The sequence below is a fragment of the Typopeltis vanoorti genome, chromosome 2 (assembly GCF_054136105.1).
Source record: "Typopeltis vanoorti isolate ZY-2024b chromosome 2, IOZ_Tvanoo_1.0, whole genome shotgun sequence".
Lineage (NCBI taxonomy): Eukaryota > Metazoa > Arthropoda > Arachnida > Uropygi > Thelyphonidae > Typopeltis > Typopeltis vanoorti.
The window spans coordinates 83,272,843-83,292,959 of NC_143550.1; the positions used below are offsets into that span (position 1 = coordinate 83,272,843).

At 33.4% G+C, this 20,117-nt stretch overlaps 1 protein-coding gene across 2 annotated transcripts in view; it reads right to left on the reverse strand.

The window, feature by feature from the left end:
• Positions 1–201: 201 nt before the first annotated feature.
• LOC150109216 (uncharacterized) overlaps positions 202–20,117 on the reverse strand; it is a 53,812-nt gene continuing 33,896 nt past the window's right edge. The window contains exons 2-5 of one of the 2 annotated variants that reach the window (XM_090406329.1): positions 10,922–11,051; positions 10,184–10,670; positions 7,924–7,964; positions 202–340 (exon numbers count right to left, since the gene is read on the reverse strand). In XM_090406329.1, the coding sequence (XP_090262455.1) occupies positions 7,946–7,964; positions 10,184–10,670; positions 10,922–11,024 (609 nt within the window). In that variant the 5' untranslated portion in view covers positions 11,025–11,051 and the 3' untranslated portion in view covers positions 202–340; positions 7,924–7,945. Of the gene's footprint in view, positions 341–7,902; positions 7,965–10,183; positions 10,671–10,921; positions 11,052–20,117 lie in introns of both variants that reach the window. The other variant, XM_090406338.1, reaches the window with a different exon arrangement.

The window sequence follows — 20,117 nt, forward strand, 5'->3', positions numbered from 1 at the left end:
GGTCCACCAAGAAATTCGGATAATCTTTTGTCGAAGCCTTTAAAATAATCCGAAAGCCTTTTTCCGGGTCCTCCAAGAAATTCTGATAACCGTTTGTCCTTTTCGGCATCGAAGTACCTTTTGCCGGGACCACCTAGAAATTCGGAAAGCCTTTTGACTGGTTCTTCGTGGGATGATTCAGGGATGGTGTTGTCTCCAATTGACGATCTCTTGCCTGGACCTCCAAGGAATTCGGAAAGTCTTTTATTTAGACTGTCGGAATGTTCAGAGAAGTGATTGAAAATGTCCCGATATTGTGGGTGTGGCATGAAATACGTAGACTGTGAGAGTCCATCTGGATCTAAAAAAGGAGAAAAAAAAAGAAAGAAAATAAGTTTGATTTATTTGTAAGATCTTAATTCTTTAAAGCCAATATGTAAATAAAGAAGAAAGTTGAGAGAGGATAATAAAAGGATAATAATAAGAAGAAAGAAAAGGAAACGTAATAAATGCAAATAATTTGTTAATTTATCCATAATATGCAAAGTTACGAATCTTGAATTATTCTAAGATGCTCGTTTTCTTATTTTAGAAGTTTTGTATACAACTATTATAGTTTTATATATGTCGCAAATTTTTATACAGTTTCCTCAAATATTTCCATTCAAAATGAGTCAACCATTAAAAACTCTTGGAATTCTTATTCAGTCATATATTATTTCTTATTATTGTAAGAAAAGCTGCTCTGGAATATTTACCATGATTTTTCCCCTACTGCTCTGCTCTATACAGCCCAGTACAGAGCAGTCCCAACTTGCAAAGATAAAGCTAGTATAAAGCAGAAAACAGTCTAAATCCTTGGGATTTAGACACTGTTCTATTTTTGAACTCCTCTAAAAGTCACTCGAATTAGAAGATCAAAGACGCGACGTGAGTCCGAGATTAAGATTTTTCTGAACTTGTTTTAGCACTTCCAGTTTCATAAAACTACTATTAATTTTTATTTGATTTATTTACGGTCGTTTCATAATCGAATGTAAGCTTGCGTTTTTCTTTTACTATATCCTAGTTGAATAACTCCGAAATATTCACTGCAGGAACGAATATGATAAAACATATAAACTGGATACCATTACTTCCTTGTGCGGGTAGCGATCTGATGAAGGTTACTATGACACAGCGACTCAAATAAAAAAAAAAAAAACGTTCCTCAGCGTTAATGAGGGAAAGGTGATGAAGAAGCTCTATACGACTTGATTAAGTATCTTAACAAATCTCTCTCTTTCTATCGGTTTCTAGATTCAGTCATAATCTATAGTGACATCTAGTGTTTTAAAAAGGAACTATTCGTTTTGTAGGTTAAATCTGGTGTGATTAAAACATCTCTGGAAGATTGTTTCTAACGAAAGAAAAATATTTTTTGACAAACACGTTAAGATTTTTTATGTGGTTTAATTATATTTTTCGGAAAAATTCCATTTGTTTATTTAGTCTGTCGTGTTAGCATTCTTTAGCCAATCGGTCCTACAAAATTATGAATTTTCTTACAATCCTCCCTTTCCCAAAAATTCTGTGTTTGGGGGTGGGAAGTGGAGAGTTAAATTCAAGCAATGAGACTTTTTTCTGAAATTAAAGTTAATAAAAATAAAAATAAATAATTTAATTTCAGAAGTGCAAATTTGTATTTAACTTTCCTAAAACACAAAATTTAATCCAACAGAATTGTAATTAGTTGACTTATGAAGATAACAACTTTTTAGATGTACCCGTCTGACACTCAAATTACAATTACAAATCGCCAAAGTTGCAAAAACACGTCTGAGAAAAGCATTTTTCTCATAACTGAAAGTTGCATCATTGTAAGAAGATGAATAGTTTTAAGAAGTATTTCAGACATAACCTGCGTGTATAGCAACTGTATAACCGACTCTTTAGAAACGTCTTGGCCGTTCATTGTATTAAAATGTTAATTCGATTTTATTGTTATATGGGACAATATAAATCAAAATTCATTTCCCACTGAGGACCGAGTGGGAGGAAGAAATAAAAATCTAACTTTCTTCAGTCTAATCAATAAAGAACTTAAAAGTGAATCACCATTTCCAGCGTCTGTAGTGTCCATGTAGTTTTAGAATAAATCTAGATAGCCACCATGCATCAAGCGAAGACCAAGTTTCAGGATTTTAAGTCCTGAAGACCGATAGTCTAGAGACTTTAATAGTAGGATTAATAAGAACATTTTCATCCATCTCCTGAGTAAGCTTTCTGTCTTAAGAAAGAAATGTATTCAAAACATGGTTCTGCTTAAAGAAAAATGAAAACTCACCACAGCCTTTGTGTTAACCAGATTCAGGTTTTTGCGCAATCTTTGCTATGGTGATGTCTCTTATTTCGGTTTGGTTGTGAAAAATATGGATAAAAAGCACGACCTATTCAATTTATCATATTAAGGAAACGAAATTGAATGCCAAATTCTGAATCATGCCACTAGATGAATGTGAAAAAATGAATCCTTGTTTCTGTGAGTTCTGAAATCCGGAACTTCTGGCATCGGGAATGCCGAAATTTGGAACTTCTGGAACAACTAAAATCTGAAATTGGAAATCTTCAAATCTAGAAATTCCAAAATCTCAAAATACTTATTTTCAGAATCGAAGTTCCAAACTGTACTGTGTCTTCCTTCGCTAAGTCCCTGTTCAGATTGGAGGGTGAAAATAAAACCCATGAAGTTACTCAAAGTTAATTCGAATGTGTTTTATTTGCAGAAGTTTCTTTTTGTTGTCCTCACATCCTATTGAAATTATATTAGCATTTCCTTATAGGTTTGAGACTTCTAATATCTGCATTAAAACTGGTCAGTAGTACACCGGTCACTACTGACCAGATCAAGATCAAGATAAGATAAGGAATCGTGACGTGATTGGCTAATAAGATCATTGACGTTATCGTGTGTGACATCAATGACACATGTTCCCCCAGGGAAATTCCAAACATTCCACACTCATGACGTCACGCACAGAATCACACACAATGACGTCAATGATCTTATCAGCCAATTACGTCTCGATTCCTTATCCTATCTTGATCTGATCACTAGTGGCCGGTATACTACTCTGGTCTTTCCTGACGTGTTTCTTTCTTGATTGAGCGCTTTGGTGTTCGGCCCGATATCAGTCTATCGCGTGTTACCGTTTTTTTCTGTGGAAGAATCAAGTAGACATCCGCACATTGGCTTGATAATATAAAAAGCATTCTTATTGGGTATCTAAAGAAAAGTATTGCGTTATTTTGATTTTATAAGTTGTATACCAGAGATGAATGTAAAGTTCGTAGTCAAAGTATGAAAGATTGAATTAGAATGATATTGTTTATACGATATATCATAGAAAAAAAAAAAAGATGCAAACACCAGAGACTATCCACGAAGAATCGTTCTGGGTAGGATTCGTAATTCCTAGCCTAATACGTTTACACAAACCACGGCATTTAAAATATCACATCATGCACCCTTCTTGATGTTATAGAAACACCGACTTATAAGACATTTCATAACGATGAAAGTTAATCTCCATTTTTCTGTATCACAATAAATCACAAGGATCCCAAGAACTTTCGCTACCACTGCAATACAAACTTTTAATATTTTCTGCGCTGTTAAAGAACGAAAAACGCTAAACTAAGTGCATCGATCTATTGCGTGTTTGTCTTATGGCTACAAATTGCACTTCATCTTGAGTGGTACTTGAGTCTTTACACATTATCTAAGCGAAACCAATCTTAATGATTAAAATCGGCAACATGAATATTTAGTGTGCAGTTCCGTGGGGACCACTTTGGAAACACGCACAAACAGAGAACTCTATACAGCTGTAACTAACACCTAGCTCTGAGGCATAATTAATTCTACAATGAGTTCAACTTCTGGAACTTTTCGACAGCTAAGACTTCCACTTATGAATAAATATTTGTGAATATCTTATTGTGCCATTTGTAAATAACATCGCAGAGCCAATCGTAAAATAACGGGAAGTCGCAAGTTCATATTTTCAAACGTAGGTTTGAAACTTCTTGACCATAATCGACGCTTTTGTTTTACCTAAAAAAGAAAAATAAATAAATAAAATAAAAAAAGATGGGGAAAAACATGATAATTCTTAAAATAAATTCCGATATAGTATTCCTACAGAAATGGAATGAGGTGGAATTCTCAATTTCATTTCCTTTAGAGAATATAAAAATAACGTAAGATCAAAACTTCCTCGAAGTTGGACCGTTGGGCAAATAGCATACTCAGAAAGGCGGCATTTATCATGCACTGCACGAAAGGAAAAAAATATATGTCGTTCAATTCACCGTCCTCATCGATATATCATGACAGTACGTCGTGAGCGGCGGTGATGGACCAAAATGTCTCTTCCTGGCACGGATATAACGACAAGCATAAACGACTTGGATAATTCTTGTTGATGGTGGGATGTTGGGACCAGTCAAGCTGTTTATCTTCTTCTATGCGGAACAAAAATTCTTCGCCGAGAAGAGGGAAAAAACTACAAATTTTAGAAATAAATTTTGATTTGCATCTTTCTTTGTGAAACAGCTAAGTAAACCTTTTGTGCTTCAGTGGTTTGTTCGTTCTATACTCTTATAGGGGAAATACCATACTTTTATAGTACTAAAGAATGATACGCCAGCAGATGAATAACAGTTGATTTAAGACTCTGAAGCGAAACCCTTATTCTTCTATAATATAATGTCTGACGGATTTTTCACCACTTTTTCGAGGGGAAATGCTTTTCAAATGTACAGAGTACCATATTTCTATGCTTCGCTTACATACCTACAGTATAATCTGACAAATATGAAATACCATGAATAGGAGAGACTTCAGCAGAAAAAAACTCAGAAAAACAAAAAAAAACTCGGCATTATTGGAAAAATTTTGTAAGCTATCACATCAAAGTCTCAAGAAAATTATTCATAATATCGGCAAATTCCAAAATATACCCACGAGAAAATAGTATCCAAACAGTTTAACTTATACTCCAAACTCACCTCCACTTCCTTTCACAAATTATTATCAATAACCAACAAAGGAAACGTGAATAGTTAATGGTAGATAAGTGATATCACGTACTCTGTTGACAGCATTATTCGACAAATGTTATGGCTATCCTATGGTTCTTCTCTCACTCACTTCTGTTAATCCTATCACCCAACTAATTTGTTGACCCTACATCATTACAAGCTCTTTCTTGTTATTTGTATTAGCATTAGAATGACAATTGGTGTGCATGAAAGATATTTATTTAAGTATAGACAGAATTCTTAAATAACAGTGCTTCTATCATTCGTTCCCAAACCATTCCCATTTTTAGTATATACGTAGCACCCACTTGCAACGCCTATTGCACTAAATTGCTCCTTAATGATGCCAATATTTACTATTGCGCAGACCTTAAAACATCAGTATTTAATATTGGTATTCCCAATGTCCCACATTCAATTAGTTGCGCTTTGGGAACCACATTCCAATACTTGTCTGCTAATTCGAAGTTCTGTGGAAAACTCGATGTAACCCGAGTTATAGTTATTAAAACTAGTTTATTTAGGTTTGTTCCCTTAGATTTTATGCGCGAAATCTGTCCTTATTGAATCAGGTTCTGAAGACGAGTATTTATAGCATGATTACTTCAGTCTTATTATTATTATTATAATTAAAATTATTATCATTAAAATTAAAATGAATTGCAATATTGCTCACTTGAATCTGATGAGAACACGATGACGTACGCAACATCCTTCATATGATGATTGCGAAAAAAAAAAAACCCTGTTTCTTTTATGTTTATTTGTTTTACAGTAACCTTGGCATTTTAGGAAAATCAGAATAGTACGACGTAAGAATGATGACAGTAGAAAACAAATTTGAATTGTGAAACGTATATACATTATTTATGAAAACAATACTTGTAACTATGACAACGCTGGTTGAAGCGACAGCTGTTAAAATCAAAAACTCCATAAGCGCAGTCGAGAAGACGTCATGTGCTATTTGAATGTAGATTCAAATTGTGATTTGGAATTACTGCTGAGACAAAAGCTTCGAGGCCAGTATATATTTTGCAGGATGGTAAACTCTTCCAATCTACTACCAAATGAGTCTAACCACTCCCCGGTTGAAATGTCCTTATATAGAATTTTCACTTCCCAAGACTTGATGACCCTCTGCCAAGACAAGGGCATTCCTCGTTTCCATCTTTGCATAGTCATAGCGGTGTTTCTTTAATGACAGCCTTAATACTAAAATCAAACATTTAATTTCCTGGAATATGTAACTCGGTGAAAAACTATGATTCGTCTACGGACCTCTGAAATCAGCTATGATGCTTCTTCAGAGAATAGAAGAAGGTTCTATAGTACTCTAGACGACTTGAGAATTAAAGCGAAAAGACTTTTCTCCACGTCACTAACTTCCAATAAGTAAGATGTTTCTGTCATATCGGGCGATAAAAATCATTCACGTTATGGAAAAGATTTTTATAAAAATTCATAGGAAATGAAGGCTTAAAACCAAGGTATTCGTTTATTTAACCGCATTCATCTGAAAAAATCTGCACAATAAAGATTTATTGAGTTCTTTTATTAGTTAACCACTCATAATTTATCGCGAGTGCATTTGCCGTGGTGGAATTCATAATTTTTTTTTCAAATAATTTCATACTTTACTGTTTTTGTTAAAATGTATTTATTGTGTATCTGGAAATAGAGTAGAATTCATTCTGAAATGTCCTTATGCGTGATAAAATGTTTGAAAAAAAAAAAAAAAAAAAAAAGAGAGATGTCAAGTCCCTAACGAATTAACAGTTTTCGCGCAGTCATTGAACTTCTTTCACTGGTGAAAGAATCTTAATGGAATTTCAAAAACTGTCACATGACCTCCATCTAAACTGTTTTTCTGATCAAAACAACTCTACCGATAAGTTCTTTATGGAATAACCTTAGATAGATAGATTACAAGGCAAAAGGTGATCGGATTTCTTAAAAAAAAAATGTGGAGTCAAGCAAGATATCAGAAGACACAAATTACTTGGAGAATGTTTCTTCGCTTGTACAAAATAGTTTTGCGACTCCCTAAGTTGCAAGAATATTTCTTCTTGGTTTCTTCGTCAAACACAACAACAAACACATTTTTAGAAGTTAATACCCTTTCGTTTATTTCCAACTGCGTATGGAGGAATCTCTCTCTCTCTTACACACACACACACACACACACACACACACACACACACACACACACACACACACACATGCTCGAAATATTGATGAAAATTGGAACCGGACTACTGGATAATAACAAGACGAACGTAAGTTGTAATTATCCCATTCTGAACAAAATTATTTAAAAATACATTAGATTTATATTCAAATAAAGTCGTTTGATAGCAAGGCAAAAACAACAGTATTAGTTTAGTATTAAGTCAAGGTTTTATTTAGATAAAATAGAAGACGATCTACTCCTCCCCACCCCCTCGAGTTGCGTTGGTATTTTACCGCTGAATTTAACAGAAAGGGCCTGTATAAACGACTGAATTTCCTTGTCGTCACATAACATACTTTCACGGTGTTATTATAACACCATAAAAGTATTAAAATGATTTACCAACAGATAGTGTATTTGCACCACCAAGGCAACTCGTGGAAAAGGTGAAGAAAGTTTCTTTTTTTTTTGTGACAAACTCTCTATTCGAGTTCAGGTTTTGTAATACAAACATTCGTTTTTTTCTCTTCGGAATTAACAAATCTCCCTCTCTCTCTTTCTTTCCTTCTTTATGTTTGCACACATTCGCAAACAAGCATCTGATAACTTAAGAGAAATATAAAGAGAAATCACCTCTGTTTATAAGCAATTATAATTATTCTTACTTAAATTAGTTGAAAGCTTACTTGTAGAGCAGGAAATATAAGGTCACAACAGCAAATTAGGCCTAAGAAAGAAAAGTCAACATGTATAGATTTTTTAAATTTATTTTTTCAAACTGTGCTTCCAGCGTCTGAAAGGAAATACATTACGTTACGTTAAGTTGCTTCTAGCAATCCCTATGAGGTATTTTCATTATTAATTAACATTTCTAAGATATTATTTATGTTAAAAATGTCCGTAGTGGTAAATTATATTTATTCTGTAATCTAGAATGAGCTAAAATGCAATGTGTAGGCGTAAGTATTTTCTGGGAAACGGAACATCGGGCACCCCTTTCTAGCCCCAATTCCAATTAAAACGTACGATTCAGGTGTAGCCACAGGTCTTGTTAGAGTAAAACGAATGTACGGTGCATAAGCAGAATATCTTTATCGCCTTTATTTTGATAAATGTAATTTTTAAAATTCACGGTCAGTACATTTGAACACATCCCTTGAAGGCAAATTTTCTCGGTTGTTAATTAGACTTTTCCCTTTAACTATCACGTCGATAAAGAAAGACATTGAGTGTTGGGAAAATAAAACTTGAAATGAAACGAATTAAAAAAAAAAAAAAAAAAACGGTTCTGTTCTTAATCAATATTTTCGAACAGCTCACAGCGAATTACTAGTCACGCTAATTTCGTAATAAAAATGCGAAGAAAGTAACAGACAGATTATGAAAACAGAGAACGAAGTTGGTGTTGAAATAACACTCGAGTGGTTTTTCCCCTTTGAAATTTCATTATCGAATTAAAATAATATAATTTTTTTGCCTTCTTAGTGCTTTATAATTCATCTAATTGAGAACGCGAGATCAAAAGAAATTATTTATGAACTATTTCTGCAAGAAAAGATCGATATATAAGGAGAATTTAATTAAGATGATTAAAGTATCATCAGCTTGCGATGGGAAATAAAGTTTTTCAAAGGTTACTCAAACAATAAGATTTCTACTCTCAAGAAGACTAAAAAATATACGAAACATGTCTTGAGATCGTATTTTATTCTCACTTCCAGTATTATGCACTGAGTGTCGTGAAAATTCGGTAACTCTTCTTAAATCTTAGAAGATTATTACGTAGAAGACAATTTAGAAGCTTTCCCAAATACAATAACATAAGCTGGGAGGGACATCTGTATTATGCGATTATTTTGAGGACGAATATTAAGTTATTTTCATTTAAATATAGTTTAATTTCATATTAATATTAAGTAGAAACCGATTTAGTTTGCTATTAGATTCCATTTTAAATTTAGTTTCGTATTTAAATTGGTTTCGACAGGAACTGCATGCTCATCAGAAAAAAGGCACAAAATGAAGTAATTTTTATTGCATTCCACATTGCTTGTAATATTTAATTACTTTATTTAGTTCATATATTCAGTTTATTTAGTTAATATATTCAGTTTATTTAGTTAATATATTTAGTTATTTAGGTAATTGTTTAGTTATATTTAGTATTTTTTTCATTTAAGAAGAACTTTTAGATCATGCTGAATACTAAAATTGAAATAAAATGTTAAACAAAAACAAATATTTAACAAATTCATCCAGAAAGTCTCAATATATGCTGGTTCGTCGTCAGAAGTGCTAGCTTATAGAGATCAAGCAACTAAAAAAACTACCTGAAAGGGATCACGTGGTTTTATAGTTACTTGTGAAAAAAAAATCCGAAGGAAATATTAGTCCACTTAGGAATTAGCCCACACATAACTTATAAGGAAACTCTCTGGATCATTGATTAGAGTCGAGTGCCAACCTGTTTACATTTAAGTTGCAAAGTATTTACTTACAGGAAACTTTGTTTTCGATAGTACGAAATAAAATTCCGAAGATAAATTGGAAAGTGAACAAAAAAAAAATTCAATTAACAAAGAGACATTCGATAGCTTTTCAGGACCGAAAGTATTCAGATAAAGAAGGTTTACTTACTCTTTCTGTTCATGAGACCTCATTGCCCGTTATCCCTTCCTTTACACGTACAATACGGAATCGTTTCGAGCCTTTCTTCCAATTTTAATCAAGACTTGGGTTCCGTTATTGGCAAAACTTTTCGTGAGAATTATTTGCAACCCATTGGAAACAGTGTGGCACACGACACAACTCATTACTCGTTTAGCAATCGAAAAAGGACAAAAATAAAAAGAGCATGCAATAATTTTAAAAGCTGAAATTGCATTAGATATTTCTCATGCATTTTAGTTCAATTTTATTTCATTGTTGCAAACGTTTCATTGTTACCTATCTCCATCACGTGATAACCTTTGTTCTGTTGACTTTTGCTTCCATTTATCATACAATTCTGCCATGAAACTTTTATCTTGTCTCTTTGAAAGCCTCGTTCCACTAGTTGAATTCACGTATACTTGTCTATAACCAGCATTATGTCTTGCTGGGATTCCCGACTCAATTCGTTTGCCTAGAAACTCGGATCCTAATTGTTTATAGGGAATATACGACTTTGATCGTTTGCCGAGGAATTCCGAACCCATTCGTTTTCCGAGAAATTCCGAACCCATTCGTTTTCCGAGAAACTCCGAACCGATGATAAACTTATGGCTACGGCTGGGTTTTCCATCGATTTTACCTCTTTTGAAGGATTTTCCGAGACGATGAATGAAAGGCACCGATAATCCTGAACGAAGAGAAGACATCAAACGCAGAATTTCATTTGGGGTTGCCGGAGATTCTCTTGATTGACGGGGATATTGAAAACCTAAAAGATAGTCTGAAAATAGGGTTTTAGCAACCGCTGGTAAGAAACGAATTTAAGTATTTGATTTCAAGTAAAAGGATATACAATTTCGATTTAGTAAGAGCAAAGAAAATCAACATTCAATGGAAATTTTTTGTATTTGTTTAATGCATATTTGTCCCATTAAAAAGATCACCAACTTAAAATGGTTACTATTTTTATTACATTAATAAATTTTATTTATTCAATAATTTTATTTGGTGATCATCTTACGATACACCTACCTTGTATTTCTTCAAATTGATCTACGTCATTGGCACCAGATGTCGCTAGCAAAGCTGCAGCAATTGAAAAAGGCAACCAACAAGACACAGACAGTTTTCTCATAGTGAAGAATGATTTCGTTGGTCGCACCTAAAATTAATAAATAAATTTAAAAAAAAAAGAAGAAAAATTTCAAGTCATTTTTGTTTGAATTTTCTTTATGCGAGATTCTATAAATAATAAATGATAAATTAGATCTTATTTTAAAATTATCATAATTGCATGACTAATGAACAATGATTTTTATCTCCTGCAGACTTCAGATTCGTTTGTTTTATTTATTTTGTTTCATATACAATTTTAAGCAACATTTTTTTGAATCATACATGTAACATGGAATATTTATAAAATATATGTTTTATATAGAAAAATATTTAATTAAAATTTCCAGAGGTTTTTTGGAATCATTCAGTCTCTTTTTTTTATAACTGCAGAGAAAACTTTTCATTTTAATCAAAATTAATCAAAATGCAAAGTATAATCTGCATGCGAACTATGTACGTATCAACTTTCTTGATAGGTAATTTCTAAGCGGTAAACAACATTAGGAGAACGCATTTGGGAGAGAGAGAAAAAAAAAAGTCTGCAGTTTTCTTTGACTGAGGAAGTTTGAATCAATGTTTCCCTTTGAAAATGAAAATACTCACTCATTAATTCAAGTGAATAGAATGAAACCTTTTTTTCTCGATATTCTTCGATAAATTTCGTTTTTTTTTATCCAATCTAGTCTAATAGAAGAGGTCAGTTCAATAAGCTTTTTTATGAATATAGTCGCACAAGATTTACTAGAATAAGAGTACGCTGAGTGATGTAGTTGAGCTGAATGTTTTCGACTTTAAAAAGCAAAATGTAATCTGACCGGAAGAACTGTTGCTTTGCTCCAAATTTCAATTACGTTGCTCGAAAACCTACGATGATTTCTGATACAGTGTGATTTCTGAAAGCCTGTTAGCTGTCAAGGTCAGTTACTACAATTCACCGTTAGAATGATCATAGATGGGAATGTCATGACCAATGCCAAATAGTTTAATCAAAAACAAAATGCATGAGATCTGAAGTTCAAATACGTGTTAGTGAATAGATGGAAGTATTTAAAACTGATTGCAATGTGCAAAAACGGATACAAGAAAGTGACTAACTAAAATACCTAACCATTCAAGTCTTCTCTTAACGGTAAAAGTAACTTAAACCAATTTCCGAATGAACCCACACGTAAACAGAAAACTCATAAATTTGAGTATCTTCCTTATCTTCGTTTTTTTTTTTCTTTCTGAAGTGCGCCAACTTAAACAAGTTGGAATCAGGAGCCGGATAAGTGTGGAGACCAATCCCCCAATTTTCTGAATGGAGGTAACGCTAATAGGAATTTCCCCACCGTTCCAACTTTAACTACAGAAAGGTTTAATCTTTGGTTTCCGTTAGTGTTTCTATCCATAAGATTTCTTACCTCTACCAACATTTACCGCCGATAAAACACATCCGGGTATGTACGTCTAGAAATGAATTTCTTTAGGAATCAACCAACCCTGACGAAACTTTTCAGTATCCACTTTGACTGAGTATTTGGGGAATTTAGTACTTCGCGTGAGCGATAGTTGGGCTAAATCTGTTCACGTGTGATGGAGAGGTTGTTGTGGCAACCTGTTCGATAGGATATTTCTGATGAATTACATATCAGAATCTGTAGTTACATTTCTTGATCGGCTTCCGCAGAAAAGGTTATGGAAACCTTCGTTGGATATTTTTTTTGAAAAGTGAAAAATTATTTTTCTTTTCAGAAAAGAAACTTTCGGAAAAATTAATATTAAAATATAGTAGATTTATTTTAATTTCAGGGATCTACAAATAGAAACTTGTTGAATATTTTTGCTACGTCGATTTCAAAATGATATCCATTTTATGGTATCAGTCAGAATTACGTATTTTAAACTAATGAGGAAAAAAAATTGTTTATATAATAATGAATAAAATGAATTGAAAACAGAATAAAATAAAATGTTTAGAGAAAAAGGAAATGTTTAGTCGAACTCCTTAAAAAAACAACAAAATTAAATATACGTCTTTTTTTTATTATTATTGTTACTGTTCATTCAAACCGTTAATCAGCAGTTTAGTTGACAAAATTCTTAACAAATTGTTTCATTAATCTTAATTTTATATAAATAACATAAATATAAACCATTCATAAAGAAAAGTGTCATTTATTATATAACTGGAAGTCTTTTAAATCTCAACAGATTAACTTTCTTGTTATTTTTATATACGTTTTATATCAAATATTCCGATTTTTCAAACTCAAATATGTTTTTATTCATATTGTTTGCAGTATTCAAACACTTTTGTACGCATGCGTTCTCATTACATTGTAATCAATGAATATTAAGATGACGAGCAGTCAACAAAGAGCTAAATGCTATGCAAAATATTTGTTAGTGATTCCTGTAGAACGAGATTCAGGCAAATTTATTCCCATGTGGATTGTCAGACTAATCCACCCGGAAATAAATGTGTCCAGCAGCGGTATAATCAATTTAAAGAAACTTGTAATATTAGAGGGAAAAAAAAAAAAAAAAAAAATATATATATATATATATATATATGACGGCAGAAAACATCTTTAGTTACCCATTTCCCGAATAAATGGTTAGCTAGAAATGGATCAATTTCCTATCCTCCCAGAAAGTTCCGATCTTATATTTAAGATTAAGTAATTCATTATAGATGACTTCGCTACAGAGTGAAAGACAAAATCAGAGACTCTTTGTAACTAATCACTCCTCATGTTGCTATTGTTTTTCCTCTTTGATTCGCGGTGATGTCGTCTTTTTTACTCATTTTAACCGACATAAAGATCATTATGTTTAATGCAGCTTTTCATTATTAACAAAGTTAATTTATAATGACGTCACTCTTATCATTCAATTCAAATTACATACATAATAAGCTCATATTATTGATTTTCCTTTTCCCCTTATTTTACTGGACCATGTGATTTTGACGTCATTCAGGCATAAGAGAATATTATTATACAATCCCATTATATTTTTGAAATGTCTGATTAATTTTTGAAACCGAAAGATTTTAGGGTAAACAACAAAATGTTTACATTTACAAATGATGAAAAAAATGACAGGAAAAATTATCTTTCAGTTGCATGAATTATTTCAGTTGATATTCTGACTGAGCAATTAAAACAACAACTACCTCCGAAGCCCGATATCTGAAGGAAATATTTGGCATAAAGGAAGAAGGAACTGACGCTAGAAGGCCAATGTATTACGTATGCTAACTAACATTGCATATCTGTTAACTATATTACGTTATGTTCATCCGGCAGGTTTAGCTGAGTGAAAAGGTGGCAATCGGAAACCACATTCCCTGCTAGTTGTATATGAGACGAGCTAACTGACTTTCATTTGAAAAACCAGGATGAAGTTGCTTCACGTTCTAGACGGATTCGAACCCAAGTCTTTCCAACCAAAGGGCATCGTCGATACCGAATGAATGTCCCAAACGGAGGATTATTACCGATAGCCGTTATGTCACTATCCTGGTATATATTTGTTTACTGTAACTGGATTATTATATTTAAATAAGATATAATGGAAGTATTAGAGTACATTATTTGTCAGTGTTTGCATATCTAGGAGATTTAGAAAAGATGAGACCAGAATTTGAATGTCGCATGCAAGAACTACACCAAATGCTTCCCAGAGCATTTACTTTTCAATGAATGTATAAGTAATGAAACGATTACGCTATCAACTCTAATGGCAAAGACTTAACTGACTGCTCCATTCTAATGGATACGAACAGATAGCGGATGAAAAATCCTATTGCAAAAGCAAATCGTAAGAAACAAAATATACCTGAGCATACCTGCAGGACAGACACGACGTCCTTAGTCATGAATATGAACAAGGATTAATGGGGAAAATGGCAGTTTATTTCTCCACCTGTTTAGGGATGATTGTGAAATAGCTTTCTAGGGGTGATGGCTAGGATTGATTTAATTTGGCAATGCAATACGGTACTCAAGTGTGTGTGAGCGTTGCTAGAGTTCTTTGGATCCTTTCATTTCCATTACTTCATGTGAGTTATTGGCTCTGGAATTCACGTTTCCTTAACTGTCTTTGGAGCTTTAGAATATTAAAAGAAAGAGCAAAGGTGCACCTAAAGTCTAGCGATAATGAGTTTGAAATATTCATGAGTTCTGGATGCCCGATGGATCGAATGTGGTGCAATTAATTCTTACTCCATCCGAGTTTTGATTTCGCTCAATCATTACAGATATAACTGAAGTCAATTCAGTTTCCTGTTTGTGGAATTTCGGAATTCTTCCGGCTTTCTTTACTTTGAAACTTCTCATTGCAAACAACATTCACTTCTTAAACAGAAAGAAATATAAATAACTGACACGTTTAAAATAATGCTGTAAGTGCGAGAGATCACAAAGAGCGCATCTTTATTAATTTATTTTCCGATTGGAGTTCTTTGCAGTAAATGCCATTGATGGGATTATTTGAATGCGTGTTTGATTAAGATTTCGTAAAGGCAACTAAAGACGGAGGTGCTTTTTCTTTATGAGAATCTTCCGCAAAATCTATGGTACATTAGTATCTGGACTGATACTAAAGATTAAATACTCGCGAATCTTTTCTCTGGAGAGCAAATGAAGGAGTCTTTTTGCAACCCACTTCAAGCCTCCAATAAGGAAATCTCACACCGGACGATAATATCCATCTTCCACTACTATTCGCATCGACACCTCGATGGTTGTAGAGCGGGTCTCGTCCAACAAGGCCGGTATTAAGTTTCCTTCTCTTTTGCGAAGGGAGAAGACATTAAAACCAAGTTTCTAGGAGTAAAAAACACAGCCGACTCCGCTGTGTTTTTACAACTTGATATCGACAACATGCTCTGTTGTCGATATCAGGTTGTTAATTATGCGCTTTTGTTTCCAGAGCAGCTGCTGAAATTTATATTTTATCCGTTGATATTATTTAACTTCTTGAATCCGGAAAACTGGAAGATAAAAACAAACAATTACGGTCAACCGAGTTTAGGAGTAATAGTTTGGATAAAGAGACTGATTTAGATTAACTAATGTAGTAATAAACAGCAAAACAAAAATTTGTGTGTGCGTGCGTGCGCGCGCGCGCGCGCGCGCGCGCGTGTGTGTGTGTGTGTGTGTGTGTGTGTGTGTGTGTGTGCGCGCGCGCGCTATACAAATCGGCCAAAATGAATATATTAAAATAGTCGAATTATAGCAATGAAAAAAAGCGAAAAAATGGTATTATCTTTTCAAATTGTTTTATCCATGAAACGAAGTTATTACGGGAAGAAAGGATTTTTCTACAGGATGTTTGAACTAAGGACCAGTTACAGACTACAAAACAACAACAAAACTTTCTCCCTACATGTCTACCGCATTGTACTCAACATTACGCTTAACATCTCTTCTAAAAAGAGCTGTCGAATGGTGGTGCTGTTGGAAAAATCTGACGTGAAGAGTTATTAGCGTGTTTATGATTTTTTTTTTTTTTTTGGCTTAGGAGCTTTTATTTAGGGACGTAGATACGTAATTTTCTCCAATTTTGACATTGTAAATGGTCTTATTGAAATATAAAACTGAAAGCGAATCGACAGGATTTTATTAGAAATATTAACTACCCCATGTCATTAAATTAAATGTAATGAGTAATAATTAATACCAATTCGAATCATTTTGCTTGTCAACAGAACCTGAAACAAAATATTACGTACATGTTGGATGCATCCTAAATTTCAAAGTTGGTTCATTTTCATGCAAACACATGGAACTGTCACTTGCGGTCACATCGTGCATTCTTTTCGAATAACTAACTGAACATTAAAATATTTAATGCTGATTTAACATGAAAATGCCCTTTATCATAAACTCAGGTGTATAAGATATGAATCTCAGCTTATCATGCTTATTCTTGAGTAACCAACAATATATCTGATTACTGTGATCCAGAAACTCAGGAAAGCAGCTAAATCTAGAATAAAATGCTACTTCTGCGAAACATCAGAGTAGTTGTTATGAAACAATACGCAGCAGTTCCTTTCAACATAAATACAGTGTATACTGATAACGTAAAACAACCGACGTTTATGTCTTCAGGGGTGAAGCAAGATGCTTTTCATATTCCCCGCTATCTGTTGCGGTTACAGCGAGGGTAAATTTTATGAGTAGTTTGCTCGCCCTGAATGGGCATGGAGATTATGCATCTCTACAGGAGGTTAAAATAGCTTTTGGTCTTCAATGTTTGAATATGTCCGTTGCCTCGTATGCTGCAGCTTGCTGAACCAAATCGTTGGAGTGTATAGACGTCTTTAGGAAGAACTTAGATGCTAAAGATTGTAGGAAAGAGAAAATATAGGGAATGTTTGTATCTCTATGAAGTTTCTAACATACCATGGGGCGTTCAGAATCATTCTCAAGCACTTGTTCTGCACTCGCTGTATTTTGATAATGTTAGCATTAGAGGTGTGGCTCCAGGCCGGAGAGGCATAGGTGATTATAGGACGAATCGTCATCTGGTATAGTTGCAATTTGATTCTGTTACTTAGCTTGCCATTTCTATTAATTAACGGATAAATCTGTGCGATGGCTTTAGATGCCTTTGTGCACGCAGACTTTGATGTGTTGGTTGAAAGTCAACTTTTTGTCAAGAATTACACCCAGGTATTTTGTTTCTGTCTACCAGGGAATTGTAGTATTGAATAGTAACACATCTCCTACAGATAACTTAAAACATTGAATAACCCTGATTAATATAGTAAGCGTATAATCATTTTCTAAAGGGTGTCGGAATGATGAATATGCGCTGTATTTAATCTATGGTTAAATGTTAAATCTTTTCGATTCCTTTGTCAATGTAATTGACTTTTGCAACAGATTTTTAATGAAATAAAAGCCATCTTTACTTAAAAATTTGAGTAAACTCTGCAAATTCAGCAATATCGAAACTCGCAAACAGTTTTACTAATAAAAATATCAAACGGCATGAAGAGTCATTTAAGTGTTGTTCTTTATTTTAGATTTACAGCGATTTTTAGCAACACAATAAGAGAAAGGAAAGTAACATACGTAGAAATATAAGCGAATGATAATTTTAGAAACGGCCTACTTGCGGCCATAATTTCGAATGGAATTTAAATTGCCATGAATACGTAATCACATCAGACCGGTCTTCTTCGATTATCCGTGTGAGAAAAACATAACTGGTTTAAGAATGGGATTGTTCTTTGAATTTCTTTTCGAAACAGTTTTCCAAGTTTTGATATTGTATGAATTGAGTGTGAAATATAAATATTTCATGTTATCCAAAATAGAAAAGGATAATATAAAATCTTTCTCGTGTAAGACGGTGTTAGTCTAACACTTAACTATGAAACTAATTTAAAACAAACAGAAACCACAAACTCTTAGACTGTTTGTAGTGTATTGAAAAGAATTTAAGTTAGAGCACCAAATATATTACATCCGACATCGATAATTTACTCACACGCATTATAAAAATGAATTTAAAATAAATAAAAATATTTCAATTACTTTGAAACAATGCATTTATTGCTTTCTGTTTCACAAAATCACGCGTTACCAAGGCAACGGTGATAATCTGCTTAATTTGATTATCATGCGTATTTCCATCACTTGGAAGACTTTTCCACGTATAAAGTTTTGTCCTGTTTGCTGCCATTGTTGTTATAACAACGCTTGTATTACATTACGTTGGTATAATAATAATAGTAATTTACGAAAATCCTCTAAAATATCTATAGCCGATTTTATTTGAGACCTTGACCGATATTTTATGTATGATTTTATGCACAGTTATCACTGCATGGTTTTATTCTGCTAGAGTGTCATTTATTAATCATAAGGAAGTGATTTTGTTGTGAAGCTATTCGATGGAAATCAGTTTCTGCTTCGGACAACATCTGCTTCCGAGTACTTTAAGAGCGACAGTCCCGTGACTGCGTTGTCGGTATGAAACATCTGTGGCCGGTGAAGGGTTTGAAAACAATTAAGATGGCAGTTAAAGTTTAATGATTTTAGTCCAGGAATTCGCACATTTAAAGGACAGAACTGTTGCTGGATGTTGCATGATACGATGCAAATTTGCAGCTCATAACAGAAGTGATTTCTATTCAGTGAGGAGGAGGAGACAGGAAACAATGAAAACTTGTTATTGTAGTGTATTCGGGAACAATAAAGACGATGAAATCTTTTTTTTTTATTTTATTGTCGGCTAATGGAAAAACTTTGTCTTGCGTGCAGTGAAGTGGGAAACATTTTCGTTGATGTCGTGCAGTGTTGATTGGCAAAGACACACGGAAGCGTCCCTAAAAGATAATTTCGGTGTCACGGAAACAAGGACAAAGTTCGCAATGGAAGAAGAAGAAGTCTTTAAACATGCTAAGGTTGAAACGATGCAGTGAGAGAACGCTTGATATTTAGAATTTATTTCAGAAATAAAGAGGGAAGTCATTTGTCAGAAGTGATTTTATGACTTCCGGTCTTCAATTCTAATGAAATATTGTTCAAGTGAAACATTTCTCAGTAAAGGATTTTACCATTTTCATGTCGTTTACCATTCAGTTTAAGGGCTTTACAATTAAAACAATGTTTTAATTGTAAAGCCCTTCATCACAAAGTTACTCCATTACTATTATGTCTCTCATTAAATCAAGTTAAATGTCATTTTCCTTTTTTTTTTTAATTTCCCAATGTTTTTAACTTTTCCATATTTTCCATCTTATTTTATGTGAGCGTTGCTGCAAAATTTTACTTGGCTATTGCTGTTCTCTTTTAAATTTCCGACTAATTAAAAAATGGTAATTTCTTTTTCTTCTTCTGACTACCACCTAAGTGAAAAATTGATAATGTTGATCCTCAGATTATAAAGTTGAGCATCTCTGAGAATTCTCTTAAAGAGAGAATTCTGACTTTAGAATTCTCTCTTTAAAAAGTTCACTTAACACATGCATATAAAGATAGTTACATTCCTCTGAACTTCTTAAAACTCGAATATCAACCAAGCAACATCAACTTTCAGCTAAACGGGAAATATATCTTTAAATTACCGCTGACTTTCTCCTTTGGTATAATCTTATCAAAGGAGA